The 21,018-nt window shown below is 31.1% G+C and overlaps 1 protein-coding gene across 1 annotated transcript in view; it reads left to right on the top strand.

The window, feature by feature from the left end:
- Window positions 1–21,018, top strand: part of CSMD3 (CUB and Sushi multiple domains 3) — a 1,080,109-nt gene that overhangs the window by 242,104 nt on the left and 816,987 nt on the right. Inside the window, 1 exon segment of the mRNA XM_011360386.2 lies at window positions 6,435–6,629. Within this exon segment, the coding sequence (XP_011358688.1) occupies window positions 6,435–6,629 (195 nt within the window).

Below are 21,018 nucleotides of genomic sequence, written 5' to 3'. Positions count from 1 at the left end.
TTTTATATATTTCTATTCAAAGAGATAATTATTTGAGCAATCCTGTTTTGCATCTCAACCACGTATCTGGCAATGTGCTAAGTTCTTGATACACAAGGATGAATTAGAGCCCCTGTTTCAAGATGCTCACAGTCTAGTAAGGAAGGAAATGTATAAAGAAATAAATTTCATTCAGTTATATATACTGAAATGAAAGTCCATGAGGGCATGATAGATACAATAACTGATTCAAAATATTCACAAAATGTTTGCTCAAAACAAAGTATCCAAGTGAATTCTTAAACAGCCATTTATATCCTATATGAATGAAATGGTTCAATATCTGTAATAAAAGAACATTTTGTACTACTAAAAAAAGTTAGAAAACATATTAAGTGCTTTGAAGTCTCAGGATGAGAGGTACTAGGTGGTTTAGCTTGATGTTATGTTCTTCTAAATTATTTTTAATCATCTGGGAAATAAAACCCTGAGATTAATTTTCTGTAAGAAATACAAACAACTTGATTTTACTTCCCTTAGTAGATGTAATTTTACAGTGTTTTAAAGCATTGTTAATTGATCTCAGCAGGATCATCCTTCATCTATGTGACTGAATAATTATGCTATTCTGTAGTCATGGTATCCATTATCCTTTCATTTGATTTTCATTCCAATTTTCAAGGTCAGGTTTTCTTAATATTTTGCTAAATATCGTGTCTTTCACAGTTATCCATGTGCTCCTAAAAAATTGGGGAATTCTTTTTAGAGCTAAAGTTGTTTTAATGTGTTTATTAGTATAAATCACTCTTCTTTTTCTAAATTGCTTGGTAGAGTTTTATTGAATTTCTCCAAGGAAAACATGATGAAAACTGTTCCCCTATAGCCTTTTCTATATACTCTCTTCCAATATTTAATTTATTTTAAACTTTTTTTTCTTTAATTACTCTGGACTTCTTAGGCTGTAGTAAGTACATCAAAAATATCTTTTTATAATCACTGTGTGTGGTATGGTGCTTGATATATGATATCAACCAGTAGAGGAAAGAATGAATGAATCAACTGATAGAGAAGCTTGGTGAATTTGGTTATACAAATCTTCTACCAGCAGTTGAGATTACCCCTTGAATTTCATTAATGATTTAGGATTAATTAAATTTTACCCTTGACTAAATTACTATTTTTGACTAACTTTTAAGACAGCAGGAATGACATAATGTGGTATATAAGCATTTAGTGAAGACATGACCCTACCTCCAGGAGTTCATAACTTAATCGCACCTAATTTAGATGTCTGATATTCAAAATTAATTATAATGATAAAGCTGCAATTTGTTGAGATGATATCTGCCCTGTTTTGAGTTCTTGCTAAGCATATATATGACTTACATATATTGTTTTATGTAATCATATCAACAGCTATATAAAGTTCCTATTCTCATGATCCAGCTATGTGCATACATTATTTTGGCTATTTATCTTTTTAAAAATTAATTTTAATGATTCTGTTTAACAGTTATTCATATTCAATGTCATACTATTATTAAGTTTGTAAACTCACAATACATATCATCCATACTTATGAAAATCTCTGCTCATATATACATTTAGAATAGATCTCAATTATTTCCTCTCAATTATTACCTTATGAAGAGCTTATAGTATCTCCCTCAAAAAAACAATGACATATGTAGTTCCCCTTTCTAATCGTGAGCCTATGCATGAGATATGCATTCACTATATGAGCCTATCTTTGGTCAACCCTTTCGGAACTTTTTTCCAAATTCAGTTTCTATCCTACAACTCCCATAGAACCTGTCTTCACTCTATTGCTAAACTTAATTACTATTATGGTACTTTGATTCTTACATATATTTTTTAATTTTAATTTTTCAATTAGAATTGACATTCAATATTATTTTATATTAGTTTCAGGTGTACAGTGATTAGACATTTTATAATTTATGAAGTGAGTCCCCCAATTACTCTAGTTCCCACCTGGCACTATATATAGTTAACATAATAGTATCAACTGTATTTCCTATGTTATTATACTTCACATCTGCATGACTATTTTGTAACTACCAGTTTGTGCTTTTTAATTCCTTCATCTTCTTCACCTACCCACCAACATACCTCTCATCTGGCAACCATCAGTTTGTTCTTTGTTTCTATGAGTCTGTTTCTATTTGGTTTGTTCATTTATTTTATTCCTTAGAGTCCACTTACAAGTAAAATCATATGGTATTTGGCTTTGTCTGACTTCTTTCACTTAGCATGATAATACCCTCTAGGTCTATCCATGCCATTGCAAATGGTAAGATTTTATTTTTTTATGGTTGAATAATATTCCACTGTGAATGTGTACCACATCTGCTTTATCCATTTGTCTATTGATGGGCATTGAGATTGCATCTCTACTTTGCATATTTTAAATAGAGCTGCAGAGAACGTAGGACTGTGTATATTTTTTAAATTCATGTTTTGGTTTTCTTTGGATAAATACCCAGAAGTGGAATTACTGGATCGTAAGGTAGTTTTATTTTTACTATTCTGAGGAATCTCCAAACTGTTTGCCATAGAGGCTGTACCAGTGTGCAATCCCACTAGCAGTGTATGAGGATTCTCTTTTTCCACAGCCTTGACTTGATGAAGCCATTCTGACAGGCATGAGGTGATATCTCATTGTAGTTTTAATTTGCATTTCTCTGATGATTAGTGACGTTGAACATCTTTTTTATTTTTTTTAAAGAAACTATTTTCTGTCAACCTTATTTCCATTTTGTGTAAGAGTTTGTTGAAGAACAGCTTAAGACCACTCAGTGGTTGTTCCTACCCATTCAGTGGCCTGAGCAATGGGAGCTGCAGCTCTCCAGTCTTCAGTAGGAAACTGTTGAATAGGCACGGAGGGCACGTGCATGCCTTCAGACCAGCCTCTGACTTCACACTGGACAGCAGTGAACTCAGGAGCTAGAGCACACATTTTCCAGTGATCTCAATTTATTAAACTACATACTCTAATATTTCTGTTATATCTACCATTACCTCCTGACATAGATCCCAAGAATTCAAATAAGGCTGCAACAAATAGCAAAGTTTATTTTATATATTTATTTTTACATTAAAAAATGATCAGTGCTGAGCAACAGTATACTGAAAATAACTTTACTTCCCACCCCCATTCACAATTCCATTTCACTTTAATTTCTGCATTACAGAATGAATATTTGATAAGTATTTGTCAGGTTCTATAATTGTTTTGTTTTAATCACCTAAACCTTTTGATCAGTATATTAGTGGCATCTTTGGAGAAATAAGAAAATAGTAGTCTATTTGACAATTCTGTTTTTAGATGCAATTATTTGCTTAGAAATTAATTGAAATGACAAGAACATTGTGGTTATTTTGCATGCACATTTGATGAATTACATGAGAATTCTTCATTTTATTGCTTTAATTTTTAGTTTCCTTAAGAACGATTCTATAATAGTTAAACAAAATCACTACTTATTATAAATACCATGTGTATTAGTGACTGTTTTATAATCTGCTTTACTGAATATTTTTGCCTGAAATTCAAATTCTTCATAGCTGGTAGGGACATTGCCTAAAAACCAGTCTTACTTAGCTATTCTAAAACTCTTATATGAATTAAAAAGTTAATTTTGTTAAAGTGTTCAAATATACAGCAGCATTTGTTTAAAAAAATTCAGAACTAAAAAGTGAATGTTTTCAATCAGAATAAAGCGTTAAAATGGTCATATACAGCTTAGAGAAGTCTCAAAGGGTTGAAAGAGAGCGAAAAATAGAATCCATGAGCAATGGATATGGAATTGGAATCTATTGGTTTAGAAATAATTCAGCCACAAGACAAGGGATAGATTTAGGTAATTTATTAAGATTTCAACCAGTGTTCTTATTCATTCATTGATTTATTTCATTTGTGTTCCAGTTTCGCTTTAGGTACTTTGTTCTGAGTAATGTTTGTTCATTTAAATCAAAGTTAAATCTGAATGTAATAACTATTTAGACCTTTCCTCTCTTTCCTTTTACTCCTCCACCTAACTGCTTCCTGTGAAATAATTTGGAAACTGCTTTTTCTCCTAAATATATAAGTTTACGATAATTGAAGTCCTGACCTTAATTATTTTTTAGAAAGTGAGAGGGAAAGGAGTGGATGGATTCTAAGGCCACAAGTGGTAGTTTCATTAAAAGTATTTCCTTTGTTATTACTATCTTCAAGGGACTGAATTCATATTCATTTTGTCAAAACTTATTAACCTTACCATCCCTTGCAGAAAACATCTCATCTATTAATTAAATGACTTCCCCCCAAATTAACTATTTCAAAATTATTCATTTCAAATATAATTTTAATGAATTAAAATTTACAGTAAATATGTTTTAAACTTTATCGAAAATGAACTTAATAGTATATGCCTGGGAAAAATAGTAAGATAAAATATTAGAGATTAGTAACCTTGGTCACTGATATTTAAAATATTAGTTTATGATGTATACCTAAATGCTGAGAAAGCTTAAGGAGATCGCCTGTTATTTATAAAACCATTATTATTTAATTTATATTAGTAAAGTTCTTTACTTTTCCAGGTTCGAGAATAGAATAAGTATTTTAAACTAAAAGTAAGTACTTTATTTTGAGTATATTTAATGCAAATTTTATGAATCTTCTACATGTTTTATTGATTAAACTGACCTCATTTGAAATTCATTGCCGACAGGTTTCTTTTCACTATCGTTAAAAAATTTTTATAGAAAAATTAATGCTCACTTAAGAAACACTCCCCAAAGTACTAAAAGCCTATTATGGATAAAAATACAAAATTTCAACTCTGTATACACTTTTTATCCATAAATGATCACTGCTTTTGTAAAGTTGTAACTTCATATTATGAAGCATTTTAATTTTGATAAATTTACTTAATAGCGTCATTGATATTTTAAATATATAGTGATTTAGAATTAATTGGCTTAATATAAAATGATACTGCATGGAATTTACTAACTGCACAAATGGGATACATATCAAGGCAAAATAGAAATGTACTTCATTTTGCATTGCAACGTCTTTTTTAGTTTTGTATTTTGTGGTATTTTCAGATATTCAGGTAAATTGTGAAAACGGTATAGAGTTCTCATATATTCTTATTCAGCTTCCCTTAATATTAATTACATATGTAACTATAGCATGATTGTCAAAACTTGGAAGTTAACATTTGCATAATACTATAAACTATAGGCTTTACTAAAACTGGAATATTTTTAAGCCTATTAATTACTTTTTGTATGTCTATTGATCATTAGTGATAGTAAAAAGTAATATATGTATAAGGTTTATAAATTAGGAAATTTAGGAAATGACATGAGAAAGAATTCTCCCCTAGCCCCATTAAGTTCTGGAAGTTCTGCTACTTCTATAAATCTTTCTATTTTTTTTTTTTAATTTAAAGCGAAATTGGATTTTTCTCTGAAATAAATATTAAGTTAAAAATCTGTTATATTTATATATTTGTATACTTTTAAGCATCAACTAATAAAGCAATAAGTAAAATATTCTGATGTATCAGGCATTTTCCAGATATTTTACATACTGATACAATTAAAACTTTGTAGCTTTATATACTTATTATGATTCTTATTGTGCTTTTAAGGTTAAAGAAATAACAGAGGTGGAATTCTAGCCTGGTCTTTCAAACTTCAAAAATTTGTCCAGTTTTACTGCACTATATTTTTCTCCTTTAAGTGAAAAAAAAATTTTCACCCAAAATGTGTATTATTTTCAAATGAATGCCCATGGTTTAGGATAAGGGTCCCCAACTGGGCTGTGGACTGGTACCAGTCCAGTCTTTGGCCTGTTAGGAACCGGGCCTCACAGCAGGAGGTGAGCAGCAGGCAAGGGAGCAAAGCTTCATCTGTATTTGCAGCTGCTCCCCAGAGCTAGCTAGCATCACTGCCTCAGCTCCACCTCAGATCATCAGGCATTAGATTCTCACAGGAGCACCAGTCCCTGGTGCCACAAAGGTTGAGCACAGCTGGTGAGGGTTAAGTATAAGCATCAGAGTAATGGAGAGTATATTAATGAAATTTGATTTGCTTATTACTGTGTTAATAAAATGTAACTTTGAAGAATTCATGTAAATAGTATTAATCTCAGTTTGAATTATCTATACAATATGAGTAATACTGATTTTAAAAATTTCTACAATGATTAAATAATATAAATTATCCAAATTTTTCTAGCACAAAAAAATGACACTTATTTAATAAAATTTAATTCTCTTTCCATTTTTTCACTAATACATGTATTTAAATGGAAGACATTTTTGTGTGAATTTTCTTAAAAGAAAAATACATCTGTATGTACATTTTTATAAATATAAAGCATTAAAATATGTATTAAAATAACTGTAAACTCTCCTTTCCCCCCTTTTCTACAGAATTGCAAAGTAGTTCTTGTGGAAATCCAGGAGTCCCACCCAAAGGTGTATTATATGGTACAAGGTTCGACGTTGGGGACAAGATACGCTATAGCTGTGTAACTGGATATATCCTCGATGGCCACCCTCAACTCACCTGTATAGCCAATTCAGTTAATACAGCCTCATGGGATTTTCCTGTTCCCATCTGTAGAGGTAAGGAGAAAAATAATGTTAATTTTTATGCTGATTAAATATTTGACACAAAACATTTTAAAAATAAGAGTTGTAATCAGATAGTATATTTGTAAAACATATTTGGCATTTATTCCTTTTATAAAATATGAAACTTAAAGATTTTATATACATATATATCATATGCTACATGACAAGTTTAAAAAAATGGTTGCTAAGATAAGACATTATTTGTGAAATGAAACAGTAAAAGTATTCCTATATTTATGTACATATTTATGCATACATTATGTATGTGTCTTTGTATTTTTATTAGAAGAACATGGAGTTTATGATTAGAAATTTAATAAGGCTGTCAAAGTCATGTTTTTATTTTGAAATATTTACTGTATTTATGAATCTCTTCAATATTTCTGCTAGAAGACTTAGCATGGGCAATTGTGAAATTAAGAATGCTGTCTAGTTTATTATTGATGCTGATAAACATTATTTGTATTATAGGGAAAACACAATGATATAGTAACGTGGACAAAGATTCAAATTACAGAGCCTGGATTCATAGGTTATTCATACCCATAGAAATTCTGGAGACCAACATTGTTTTCTCTCCGGCTTTATATTTTCTAACAATCTCATTTATCTTTTGGCTTATGCTTCTGTAATTCCTCTGTGGATGGCTTATAGGAATGTCCAACAGCTCATCTAAATTACTTTGTAGCTTCCTCTCAAACATGTGGCCATAGATGCATGTAAGAGAAACCTGGAAATCAGAACACAGCAAGTAACTTCTTATCCCATCATTGATAGATGTGTGAGTTACCTCAGGCAAATTATATCAGTTCTGTGAGATTCATTTATCTCATTTAGCCAATGAAAGAAAAACCTTACTTGTTCATTTGTTGTGAGGGTTAAATAAGATAGCCTCTACCTGCCAGTTAGTAAAATGCCTGCCACATACGACATTCTTTCAACGTTAGCTCCCTTTGATGCGGCTGCCGCGGCTACTGCTAATACTACTACAGTAATGTGGGGTAATTGCTTTCATATCAGAATCTGTAGAGTATGTTAGGCACCATGATAAAGAAAATTTTAATTTCTCAAAGTCGAATGAAAGTTAGTTCAATTAGGGACAGTGCTTTAAGAGACACTCGCATAGAGGACTTGTTAAAAACAAACTACATAGAGCAAGAACATTTTCAATGAGGCAGTCATTTTCCCTTCTTGCCTCAAAAGTACTGTGTATCTCTAACATTCACTGGCTGAACATGAAAAGTCTATAAAGTCATATTTCATAGAGCACATAATCTGATCTTCTAAGGAGCAATTTATCTGTTACTAACCAAATTTTTTATTAAAAAGTAAACAATATACAGGAATAGTATATTTGGATTTTGTATAGTTATTCAGTTTGAAAGAAAAGATTGGAGACTGTTCAGCTCATGGCTTTCCTCCTCTGCTGTTTGCCATTTAATAGTGTACTGATTCTTCATTGTTTAACTTTGCAGGGGGCTGATAACTCTATAATGATCTGCTTATTGCTTTCCCTGAAGTTCACATAGAGTCTCTCACTGATGAAACTCCTGCTTTCAGAGAATCCTTTCGATGCTTCCTAACAATGATAGTTTAATTAAGAAAAATGAATACCACATCAACCTAGAGGGTATGGTACAAGGGTTTTTGTGTTTGTTCACAGGCAGGATGAATTTTATCAACACCATCTGCTATTATTTGTAAAAGGCATTATCAGATGCTGGGCTAAACAGTATTCTATAGAAAGTGAAACTAAATCCTGTGCTCAAAGTCTGGAATGAAAATACCTGGCACGCATGCGTTTTCTGTACTCCCTTCTTTCATAGTCAGTCCATAATATTCATTCCCACCGAGCTTTAATATCGCCTCAGAGTCCTTCTCATCCTGGTGCTCCCAACACTTTTTACTAATTAAGGGCAGGAAGCAGACAATGTAAAATGGATGTGCTATTCCTAGACTGGGATAAGGGGGCTAGTGGATGTTCACTGGGTTTACATGTTCCCATGCTCAGTACTCTGGAAACCATCTAAAAAAGGCATTAGGGAACACAAAACGCCATTTATTCTATGTATATGTCCTGACTACACACTTATGCATGTATAAATGCTGAGACCTGATATCCAGAAATATGATACTACATTAATAATAGATCTGGTTATTGCTAAAACTCAAGTAAAAAATAATTTAAAATGAAGAAAACTGGGAATCTTTTTATGGAATTAAAAAGCAACACAAATAACTCAATGTCATGCCTCTGTTTATTCTTTTATAGTGCTTAAACATAATAAGTTGCAAATTAAAAAATGAAAATATTTTTTATTGTGAGATTTTCTATACTAGATCAAAACAGAGTCCAGTTTTTTCTGTTTACTATAACTTTACATTTTAACGTTTTTGTTTTGCAGCTAAAATATATAGTTCCTTTTTTTTTTAAGAAAATCTAATAAAGTGCCTTCCTCTTTTTCCTTAATTCCACTCCCAGAGAATGTTTTAGTGTAGCTCCCTAATCATAGTGTGAGTGATAACCTGTTCTATGCCAAAGAAAAAAATAACTTAGATGCACTGTTGAATGTCAAAATGTCATGAGCCACACCATGAATTAAGGGTTTTTTTTTTTTTTTTTTTGAGAATTGGAGCTCTTATGGTTTGACTTAGTTGATTTACAAAAATGATTTTTAAAATATTAACTCATGAAATGTTCTAGCACAGACTTTGACTTTCTCCACCATTCCTGCCATTAATTCTGAGCAATATTATTTGGGTACTACACCTCTCTTTCAGTAGCCCTGTCATTTCACATGAAGTAATCTGGTCTCTTTATATGAATTGCTATATTTGATGGTAATGAGAAAAATAATTTGTGCATGCCTTTAATAAATAAGCAAGTTAAGCATGAATCCTTTGGTAATAGAGTTATATCATCACCTCAGAGACTGCTGGCAAATTCCAATGACATCAGGCCACAAGGAAAAAATTGCAAGTGTCCCCGGTCACTTGCCGCTGCTCCATCTCTCTTCGGAAAAAATGCAGGCAGTTTTGTCAACAATAAAGTCAAGACTCAGTTGCCCTTTTATGTACCCTACTCTTGTTCTAAAAGTCCAATCGTGTGATAAAATGATGAAAATGTTGTGATTAAATCGTTTTAGTAGTATCCAGCATGATGGAGCAAAGAACACACAATTTGTCTTTAACGGTATAAGATTGTGAGTTGATTCGCCTTTCTGCCATGTAGTAACTGAGATTGTTTCTTATGTTAAAAAATGAATGTTTTTACCTATCTCAGGGGATGGTGAATGTTAGATTATATTAAATAACATAATATTTTTAAAAACGTTTATATAATGCCTAGCATAGAGAAGTACATAAAACTTGCAAATTGGTTCTAAATATATAAAAAATAATTTTAAAATTAATGTAGAAGTAATAGCTATCAGTTATTGTTATATATTGTTTAGAATATTTAAAAATATTTATTGACAGTTGAACATGTGCCTAGACTTCTGATATAATGGAGAGTATTTTTTAAAACAAGAGAGTAGACTCTGGACTAATAAAAGCCTTGATTAAGTTTACATCTTTGCCATTGAGAAAATACAGAACCTTTATCTACATATTTAATTTTTCAGATCTCAGTTTTTTCATCTTTATAATAGGGGAAGTACTCATTACTTTATAGCATTATGATGAGGATCATATTAATGTATATACAATACCTAATCTTTAATATTCAACAAGTAGTAATTACTACTTTATTTCTATTGTCATAATCTAAAGAGGTATTTGAAAATCAAGTACCAGATAGTGGGCATATCTAGGATCTAGAACCATATAGGCAGTGGAGTTAAATTTTCTCAGAGTTGTAGTGGTTAAGGGGAACAGTAAGCCCCACATTAGCCTAGCAAATTAGGTTGAGATCAGCAAGAAATAGACATCAGTGGTGAAAATGTTTCCTTAGGTTAACATAGCCTTTCTGAGTCATTAATTTCTGGAAGTTCTCATGTTTGAAGTGTATTCAATAATTAAGCTGATGTCTATTAAGATTCAGTATGCACCGGCCACACTGCTAAGTACAGTGATGAATGAAACTGCCATAGGCCTCATGAAACTCATAGTCTACTGAATATGGGACCTTTTATTGGGCAGGCGATCTATTTGGTGATGTGGATTATTGCCCAAATGTATTTCCTCTAATTCTATGCAAAAACAGTGGTATTCTTGCATAAACAATAGGTGATGGCCTTCCATGTGTTTCTAATACTTAGAAAAGAAAATCAAGACTGTCTGTGCTTACCATATAATTGGCCTGAGCGCTGCTGCTGCACCTTAGCAGTCAGCATGTTCTTAACATTCAACTCACACATTATCTTCCCCATTTGGTATTTGTTAGTTGTGTGTTCGTTTAAGAAGCTATTTACTTTTTTTTCTATTTTTTTCATCTTCTATGTAATAACTCAGATATTTTTGTTGCTTTACTTTATTGTCCAATCTTTTCTGTTCCTTTATCCAGCATTCTTATTTTAAACTAATCTATTTTCTTTGACAATAGACACTAATTAGATCCATATATTTTTTGTATTTTGTTATGATAATATATTGTTAATTTATAAAAGTTTGTATTCTTTTTCCTTACTAGAATTATTTCCACTTCTTTTTCTTACTATACAATTCCTAGAAAAATGCTGACAATGTATATTTGGAAAATCAAAGACCAAAGTCAGTTTCTTTTTGAGCCAACTGAATCTTGTTTATGCCCATTCTGTGTAACTTTGCACCATATGCTTCAATAGAAGCTTTTGTTTATTTGGAGTTATTTATTTATTTATTTTGACAAATAAGAATTTAAAGTATTTACTTAAATGAAAGATCCAGATTGTTTGAGGAACGTTTATATTTTTTGAAGAACCTATAGAAAATAGTTTTATAATGTTTCTTCCAAAATAAAAATAGAATTCTATAAACATTAAGCAAAACTAATTTCTAACACTTGTGTACTTTTCAAAACATGTAGACAGAAAAATCATATTCTCTCTCATTCAAATGGTACATGAGACTATGTCTTAAAGGAAATATGTTAGGGCACACTTAGCCAAAAATATATTGACAGCTTCAGAATTCCCTGAGGTGAAATAGACTGTTCAATGTGTGATAAGAACCTTGAAAAGCAATCATCTAACTTCCTGCTAGGATATATACTCAGTGAACCACAGTAATGACCATCTGGTATTCTGTTACTCTTTGTAAAGCTACCACTCTAAAGATGAGGCAAATATTTAGGATAAATGAATGGAGGAAGAGGATGGTAGCCCACCAAAGACATTGATTAATGCCACCTGTTACATATTTTAATAGACTAACTCCATGTGAAAAGCTCCTGTTTTTTTTCTTTCTTTCATTCTTTTTTTCTTTTTTGTGCTAAGAAAGAACTGTAATAAAAAATTTTAGACGAATCATTCTGGAAGGAGATTTTGCAGGTTTTTGATCTTGGATTCTTTCTCCTGTGCAGTTTGATTGGTCACCTCTATCCTTTGTAAGTTAAGTGTACAGTTGAGCCATTCAATAATGAAAGATATTTCATATGGTTCATAATCGAGGACAGAATCTAAATGTTGAAACTTACATATCTTCAGAAACTCTACTTTTTGGTTCCTTACACAATGTGTTGGAAGTCTAAAATCTTTCTGTAGTTATTTTCCTTAGGCCTTTCCCAAATGCAGATCTGACTCAAAAGAACAGAATCATTTTTTTTTTACTACATGATTATTATGTATGTAAAACTGGCAGTAAATATCTTAAAAATGAAGGAGGCTCAAAAATAAGTATTTTGTCTGTCACTTTTGTCGTTCTCATATTTATATTACTAATTCCTTGTGTTTTTTGACCAAGACAATTTTCTCTTTATTCCTTATATTTGAGGTTACCATAGCATTCAAACTATGTTAACATATTAAGGTTACTTATTATATATTTATATTTAATTTATAGATATAAAAAAGCAGCAGTTGATATAGCATAAAACATGATACACGTAGCAAATGAAATAAATACAAATAAGGCTACCTGTTTTAATAGAAAATAACAGAGGAATAAGATGAAACCAAGTGCAAGGTTAATGAACAATTTAATGTTCTGCATTCTTATATGCTTGATAAAATCAGCGCTATGTTTAGTTTTAATCCATCAGGGAATCTAAACACATCTGAAAAACATGATTGGTTCATGGTCTCACAAAGTAAAAGCAAATAATTTGTGAATAAAAAACAAATTTACTAAGCAGAGTAAAAAAATTCTTATGTAAGTAAATACATTATAAAGAGAGAACAGTATATTTTAATCATCTATGTCTATTACAATATCATTAAACATAAACTCAAAGAATGTGCTTCCCAGGATTACATCACATCTTATCTCTTGATTTTGAAAGATTGAGGACTGTATTCATAGAATCAGTATAATCAAAATACCCCTGCCTAAGTTCCCTGGACATTATAAGTGATGTATAAACCCAACTATCTAGATTTGTTCTGAACCAATTTTTGCCTGTTGTTGAAATTTGAATCTCTCTTAATTTGTAAATTTGGAATTTGGCCTGCAAATTAATCATCTGAGAACAGAACCAAAAGCATAATGCTTCTATATTAATATGATCTCAATTTTCTAAATGTGCATCTAAAATAAAAACGCTCATCAATTTTCTTTTATGGTTTATTATTCAGTAGGTGCTTAGTTAATTTCCAAAATAAGTTAGATTTTATATTTAGACATATTGAACAGAAAATTCATTATGAATATAGTTCCCAAAGACTTTATGCTTAGCATTAATTTGTAACTACATATTTATAAAATCAATATCAATTATTCCAGGTTTTCTGAAAATTTTACATGATTTAATTTCTCATAACCCTTTCTAAAATGACTGTTGTTGCTGAATCTTCTAATTTTTTTAGAATAAAAAAATTCTAAAAATGGTGATGAATTCATTGTCAATGCAATTGAAAATCATCACATAACAATGTATTAAGTCTTGATAAAAACTTTGGGCATTTTATTGCTCTGTTTTATTCAAAACACATAGAATTTGATGGTTGAAATCTTTTTATTTTTTATTAAAATTATTGGGGTGACACTGTTTATAAAATCAAACAAGTTTCAATTTACAATTCAATAATACATCATATGTATATTACATTATGTGTTCACCATACAAAGTTAAATTGTCTTCCACCACCAAATATTTTCCCCTTACCCTTAATAATAAGATGTGAAAATTTAACAATGTTGAAACTTTTTTTTTTGTCGAGAGGGAGATTACTCTTGGAGACTCAAAAAATAACTTACGTGTTCATATTTTATTGCCTTCCTTTTTATCTCATAACATTTGAGTCACGGTTTTGAAATCCTCTACATGTAATAACTCATTTAATCTTCATGTTTATTCTATATAGAGTGGATACATCTAGATCCCCATTTTTTAAATAGGGAAACTGAGGCACAATAAGGGTAAGAATATTTCCCAAGTTTAGTGAAAGACAGAGCTAAGATTTGAATTTAAGCAATTTAACTGCAATGCTATCTAACATACTCTCTTCCCTGCAGTCTGGATTATAAAATTTATTACCACTTTTTCTTTACTCTTAGCCTATGTAAATGCTTAACATTTTCCCTTAAACGAATCTAACTAATTATACAAACAAAATAGTCTTAATTTTGTAACAAGTTACTGGCTTGAGTGACTGTCTTTTTCCTCTATTTAATTTCAACTTAAAATTTATTAATAATGATCTTTTCCTGTTTCTTTGCTCTTCACCAAAAACTTTCAAGATATTTTAATGGGTAAAAATAGAGAAAGTACTTTTCTAGGGTTAGTGAACAAATGTATTTAGTTATATGTAATGTGTATAATCATGCAAATGTTTATAGCTATGATAACATATCACTTGGGGAAATTAAAAGTGAATTGACTTTGGCTAGGTAGAAAGGAAAGATTACAATTTCCATGAGAAGATCGGTTGAAATCATCTTTTGGAGAGTTTTGAAACCCAGAATAAAGAGCTTGAGACTTTTTCTCTAAGCAGGTGTAAGTCATTAAGTATATTTGAAAGTTTTTGAGATAGTAAGCATGTTTTTTGACAATATGGCAACTGCTGTTCATCTAAATGTTTTCATCATAAATGAGAGACCATCAGCAGTAGGCAGAAAGTTTGTGTCCTCCATTTTTGCACACACATAAAAAAAATTGCACAGAAATGGAAGATAATTGAGAGAAATTTCTATTTGCCATCTGTCTTATCTATTCAGACGGCTATAATAAAATACTCTACTGGATGGCTTATAAACATCAAAAATTCAATTCTGACACTTTTGAAGCCAGGGAAGTCTAAGATTAAGGCACTGGTCAATTTCAATGCATGAATTTTGGGGGGTTGCATATATTCAGTCTGTGGCATCATCTCAACAATAATAATAAGTAGCTAATGTTTATTGTTTTTATCATGTAAGGATAGTTCTAAGGATTATATAAGAATTATCTTATTTTACCTTTATAACAATTTACCAATTAAGTGTTATGATTTTCTCATTATATCTACTGAGCTAGTGGAGATTAAAAACTTGCCAACCTTCATATTAGAATAGCGATTAAAACCTAGTAAACTAGAGCTCTTTTCTGTAACAGCTTTATAAGATTCTAGAATTGTAGTAAATATCCAGTGATGCAAATTTTTCATATGCAAAATACTCTGAATTCATGGAAAGTAAGACTATCCAAGTCACTTGTCAACGAGAAGTGCAACCACCATTACAGACTTAGACAAATAAAAATTCATCCCAGAACATCTGTGAATCCTCAGAGAATAGACTAAAATTCTCATTAGCAAGAAAAAAATTGAGTGTCCATTGATACATACCCAAGTAACTAGTAAAAATTTAGTCAGAACATGGTGCAGTTGGCCCTGGAACATTTTATTAAAAGGCGATTTTAGAATCCTTGTGAGATTACCTTTCCTTCTCTGTAAGCTGTAGCATTTTCAGTGCATGGTCTATTTTGATTCAACATCTGTCTGGTGAACAAAGCATATTGTTCCTGAATCATATTGCAGACAATTTCTTTAAAGGAGAGAATTTGTTGGTAATGGTCAGAGATTAAAGGATGGCATATGGGAGTAGATTATTCAATGAAGACATTTTTATGATTGTCTTCTTTAGTAATCCCCAGTAATCTCAAAAAGAAAACATTCAGTTAACTGGGAAAAATTTACTTCTATGATAGTTCTCAGATTTAACTAAATTTAACTATATTAACAAAGTAAATACTACAAGTTATGGTTCATTTTTTAATATACCATAGATACACAAGGTCTTGAGAAAATTAGTTTGTTTCATACAATGACATTCTTCTACCAACTATCAAACTTTAGTATTTTTCCTATTTTCAACTACTTTCAACATATAATCTATGTATGGGCAAGAGCTACAAATAAAATTAAAGATGAAAAAGGAATAAAGAAAAATTAGAAGAGAGAAAATGTGAAAATGTTTAAATATTGCTATATAACTGAATACTTTCTGTACCTAGAGCCATTGATATTGATTGCATTCAACATTTAAAATATATATATATTACGATCACTCCCACTCTTTCAGCTGAATCAGTGGAAATCATCTAATATGCATTAATGAGCCTTGTATTTTAAGCAATTTATTATTGAGGGATATGTTAAATAATCTTGCTTAGTCTTTTCTGGATGATTATAGAAGAAAAATTCAATGATATTGTTTCTCATTTTTCTTATAATCATCATTATAAATGACTTCATAAATTATTCACCAGTAAAACTCTTTACCAAATTTTGTCAATGAATAATTGAAAGCATTTGACTTCATAACTTTAAATAACATTTATTCTTCAATGTTTGTTTTCAAAATATCAAGATAACCCTCTCACCTACGTTTATTTATGAAAAAATTTGAATGACCATCATTTCTCCACTCTTTTGTCTGTGGCTCTTTTAGTGTTGGTTTTTTGTGAGCACTAGTGTTTTCATTAGCTTATAGAAGGTGAAGTTTTCATTCTATTTTACACTGACTTAGTAGATTATAGGAGTGGTGAGCAGAAGCCACTTCATTTAATTTAAAATATACAATTTGACTAATGTGTGACTTGTATCTGCTAGACTAGCCTAGGTCAGGAAGCAATAACAGGTAATGTAGTCTCAGTAGTTTTATAAAATGAGTTAAATTTTTTCTCAGTTTACCTATCCAAGAGACAGGTGGGCTTTGCTTAGCATAGTCACTAGCTATCTGTAGTCTTAGGATTATAGAAGCTCCTTCCAGGACATTTTCCCATAACTGCTATGGCAAGGGGAAAAAAAGGCACAAATGGCAATTAGGCACTGCTTCTTTTTTTCCTTCCTTTTTAAAAATGTATTTTAGTTAGTTTCAAGTATACAGGACATTGGTTAGACATCTATATAGTTCATAAAATGATCACCCCAGTTGCTCCCTTTGGTCAGGAAGTGCCACTGGATGTGTGCACTTTTATTTCATCAATCCAAATGTCACGTGGTAGAGAAGTACAAGCCTACCACAAGCCCAGAAGTCATGGAACATTTGTGAGCATTCATAATACTTACCACCTGACTTTAAAGAACAGGGACTATATATGGAGTTCCTAACAAGGGTGTCCCCTTTTCTGAACTAAAAAGAAACATCAATATTGGCTGACAGGCTAAGGGATCTCAAAGATTCCTGAGTAATGCAAAAGCTAGAAAGTCTTGCTAATTTTAAGAGATCATTTGACACCGTATTCTTTCTTTTTCTCCATCCTTTTCCCTTCTAAATGTGGTGAAAAGGGATTATTACTACAAATTTAAGAAATATTTCCTATCATTATTGTTTTAATCAAGTATGCCCATTAAAATTTTTATACATATACATGCATATCTAAATCTAAATCTATATTTATAACCAAAAAGTTTTCTGATCATATGTCTTTTTATAGTATAATTTTTTATTTACTGTGTCTAAAGTAGCTGGTTATAAAGACCCTTAAGCTTAAGTTTGTAATTATACTCAGGAAGAGGCTCTTTGACTTTTCGAAAGGATAAAAGAAACTATCACTCCCTGTTCAATTTATATCAAGAATGAAATTGGGTAACTTGCTTTTGAAAACTGTGAGCTTAGATAGAGTCAACTCAGAAGATGATATTCAACTTTATTGTATTATGTTCTCTTCCATCTCGTGATGAGTAAAATTAAAAAGCCAGAAATAATCTGTGGGGGAACCTTCCTTATCATACATGTGGTTCACAAATGCTTCTGTTCTTGTTCCTGCCCCTGTGCTCATTTTAGATTCAATAATGTGCTTTCCTTTCTGCTGATTGATTTTTTGATTTGCTTTATTTATTTATTTTTTTTCATTTTTGTCTAGAAGTGTTGGCGTCTTGTAGGTTTAGTACAAACCTGACTTAATTCAATCATTTTTAGTTCACTTAATAGTGATAGCAATGTATTTGTTCTGCCCTAGGTGCTTGTGAACAAATATTTTCTGTGTGAAGTCCTACCCCTCTTTTCACTACTACTTGTATTTGGAAATGACTTCCAAATTCTTCACCATGAAATGTGATTTATAAATGTATTCTAAAGAATTGCATTTTCCCAGGAACCTCACTAGAGGCGGAAATGTTATGGTTTAAAATTCAGAACAATACTTTATTTAGCATTGTAACTTTGCAGAGAATAGCATAAATTTGATTTCTTTGCTTTTCTCTGCTAGGTAGCCATTTTTACAGCTGTCATAAAATTAGATTTAAATTCAGCATAGGGAAGTTATATATTCATAGAGAAATGTGCTTGCAATCCATATCTCATCCTCTGAAAATTTAACTACCTCTGCATTTTGAGCATCTATTTCTGAAATGCTGAATGCAAACACAGTAAGCATATGTAATGCACCATTGTTTTCATCAACTCTATCAATACCTAATATATTTATTGTAAAATATTGTGAAGAAAATACATCTTAGGGCCTTTATGTATTAACAATACATAAACCTGTTTGAAAAGTTAATTATTTTGGCACATGTGTACTGTGTGAGATAAAAACTATTATATTGTAGCACATAGAAATTTCCTAGATTTTTATTTTCCTTTGAAGAAATTTTGGAGAAACAAACAGAAAAGATGACTGTCAACAACTATAAAGATTTTAATATTTTACCTTACTTGGAAGCTAATAAGTTAGCCTGCCACAATATTATATATACTGGCAAAAGACATGAGACCCCAGGGTCAGACATAGCATACTTTATTAAAGCACAACACACATCATGAGCACCATAGTCAAATCAGTTCACCTTGCATAAGTTGCCCTTTGAGTATCACAAGGCAACATGAAGTATCATAGATGGATATTGTATATGAAGTGAGTGTGTGTCACAGCTGAGGAATCCCAAACTTAAAAAAAGCTCTGATGTCTTAAATGTAGACTTCTAGCAAATCTGCTCAATATTTGTCCCAAAGGAAGACTTTTTTTTTTTTCATTATCTTTGTCAGGAAATCTTCCCTCTACTCCAGAGGAACATGCTGTCTTTATATTCCAATGCTGTTTGTTATTCATACATCTTTGTAAAGATAGTCTAAAACAAAAGCTTAGATTGTGCCCAGTCATATTGGAGTCAAAGCAGATAAAAGGAGGGGAAAAAAGAAAATTGATCCTTTCTTTACTTAAAATTTTGGTATCTACTTCATCATAGATTTTTTTGCATTTATTTTCCTATTTTAATATACTTTGATTACTGAATTTTTAGCACCTGAGATTAGTGCCCGACTTACCTGATTTTAGTTTTTGCCATATAAAAACTAATAAAATTTCAGAAATGCAGTGTCATCTAACAAACACAGACTAACTTTATTGCTTGTGTTTTGGCTTCAGAATACATCTAACAGACAAGGTGGAGTTCTGTTCTAAAGGCATATTTGTCCTAAGATCCAAATACATTGTTCTCAAGGTGTAATACTTTCCTTTTTTTAATACCGAATTTAAATATTTTGGTGCTTGCCTAAATACTACAATCACAGGTGTCCTCCTAGATTCGTAGTATAATACTTTGTTCAGTTCTTGTCTAATTTGTTACTTGTCATATTTAATAAGTTTTGATGATGAAAAACCCAAATGGTCTTAAAATACTTCTAAAGGTTAATTTTTTAGCTATATCACATCATAAGTCATAATTCATATCAGGGATTCTGAGAAGTCTGGAAAAAATCCAGCTCTTTATATGGTATATGGTTTTCAGTACTTTTAGTGGGTAAAAACAAGTGGAACACAAGCACCTCAGTCCCTTGAGAGAACATGAGTTCTCTACTAAGCCATTTATATGTACTTTAGGACTTCTGAGAATTCTTTCTCTTCAATAAAAGAGAGTGTGATATTTTCTCAAAGCCCCTTATTAGTAGCCTAAGAAGTCCTTACACTTGGGAATTGAGTATATGCCTTGGAGTTCCAAATTATTTTAAAAGGTAGGAATTAGCCATGACAGAGATGGACTTTCTTAAAATTCCATGTTTTATAATAACAAATTTTTTTCTTAACCTTATTTTTATTGTAGTAAAGTACATGACATAAAATTTACCCACTTAAAAATTTTGAAGTATACAGTTTTGTGGTTTAAGTATATTCATTTTGTTTTGCAACCAAAACCACTAGAATTCCTTTCATCTTGCACAACCAAAACTCTTTACCCATTAAACAATAACTCTCATTCCCTCTCCCCACTAGCTCTGGCTTATTCAACTTTTGATCTCTTTGATTTTGACTTCTCTAGGTACCTCATGTAAGTGGAATTATACAGTATTTGCCTTTTTGTGACTGGCTTATTTCACTTAGCATAATGTCCAAAAAGGTAGCCTATATTGTAGCATGTATCAGAATTTTCTTCCTTTTTGAGGCTTAATAGTCTATTCTGTGTATATAATACATTTTGCTTATCTATTCATCTATACATGGACACTTGGATTGCTTCCATGCTTTAACTACCTTTATTAAGAACACGGATGTACAGATATGTCCTCAAGATCCCATTTTCAATTCTTTTAGATATATACCCAAAAGTTGAAATGCTGGATCATGTGGTAATTATACACTTACTTTCTTTAGGACCTGTTACACCATTTTCCACAATGGCAGCTGTTTCACATTCCCATCTGGAGTGCACAAGGGTTCTCCTTTCTCTACATCATTGTCAAAACTTACTTTTCTTTTTTTTTAATTTTTATTTTTTAAATAGTAGCCCTCCTAATGAACATGAGTTGGCCCTTTAACCCTATATTTAAAAGATCAAAATACAATACAGTCAGACCATTATTCTCTTTCTAACACCCTTTA

Source organism: Pteropus vampyrus, unplaced genomic scaffold (genome assembly GCF_000151845.1).
Source record: "Pteropus vampyrus isolate Shadow unplaced genomic scaffold, Pvam_2.0 Scaffold54, whole genome shotgun sequence".
Classification (NCBI taxonomy): Eukaryota; Metazoa; Chordata; class Mammalia; order Chiroptera; family Pteropodidae; genus Pteropus; species Pteropus vampyrus.
Note: the sequence above shows the minus strand (reverse complement) of the source record. Positions and strands in the feature narration are given on the sequence as shown.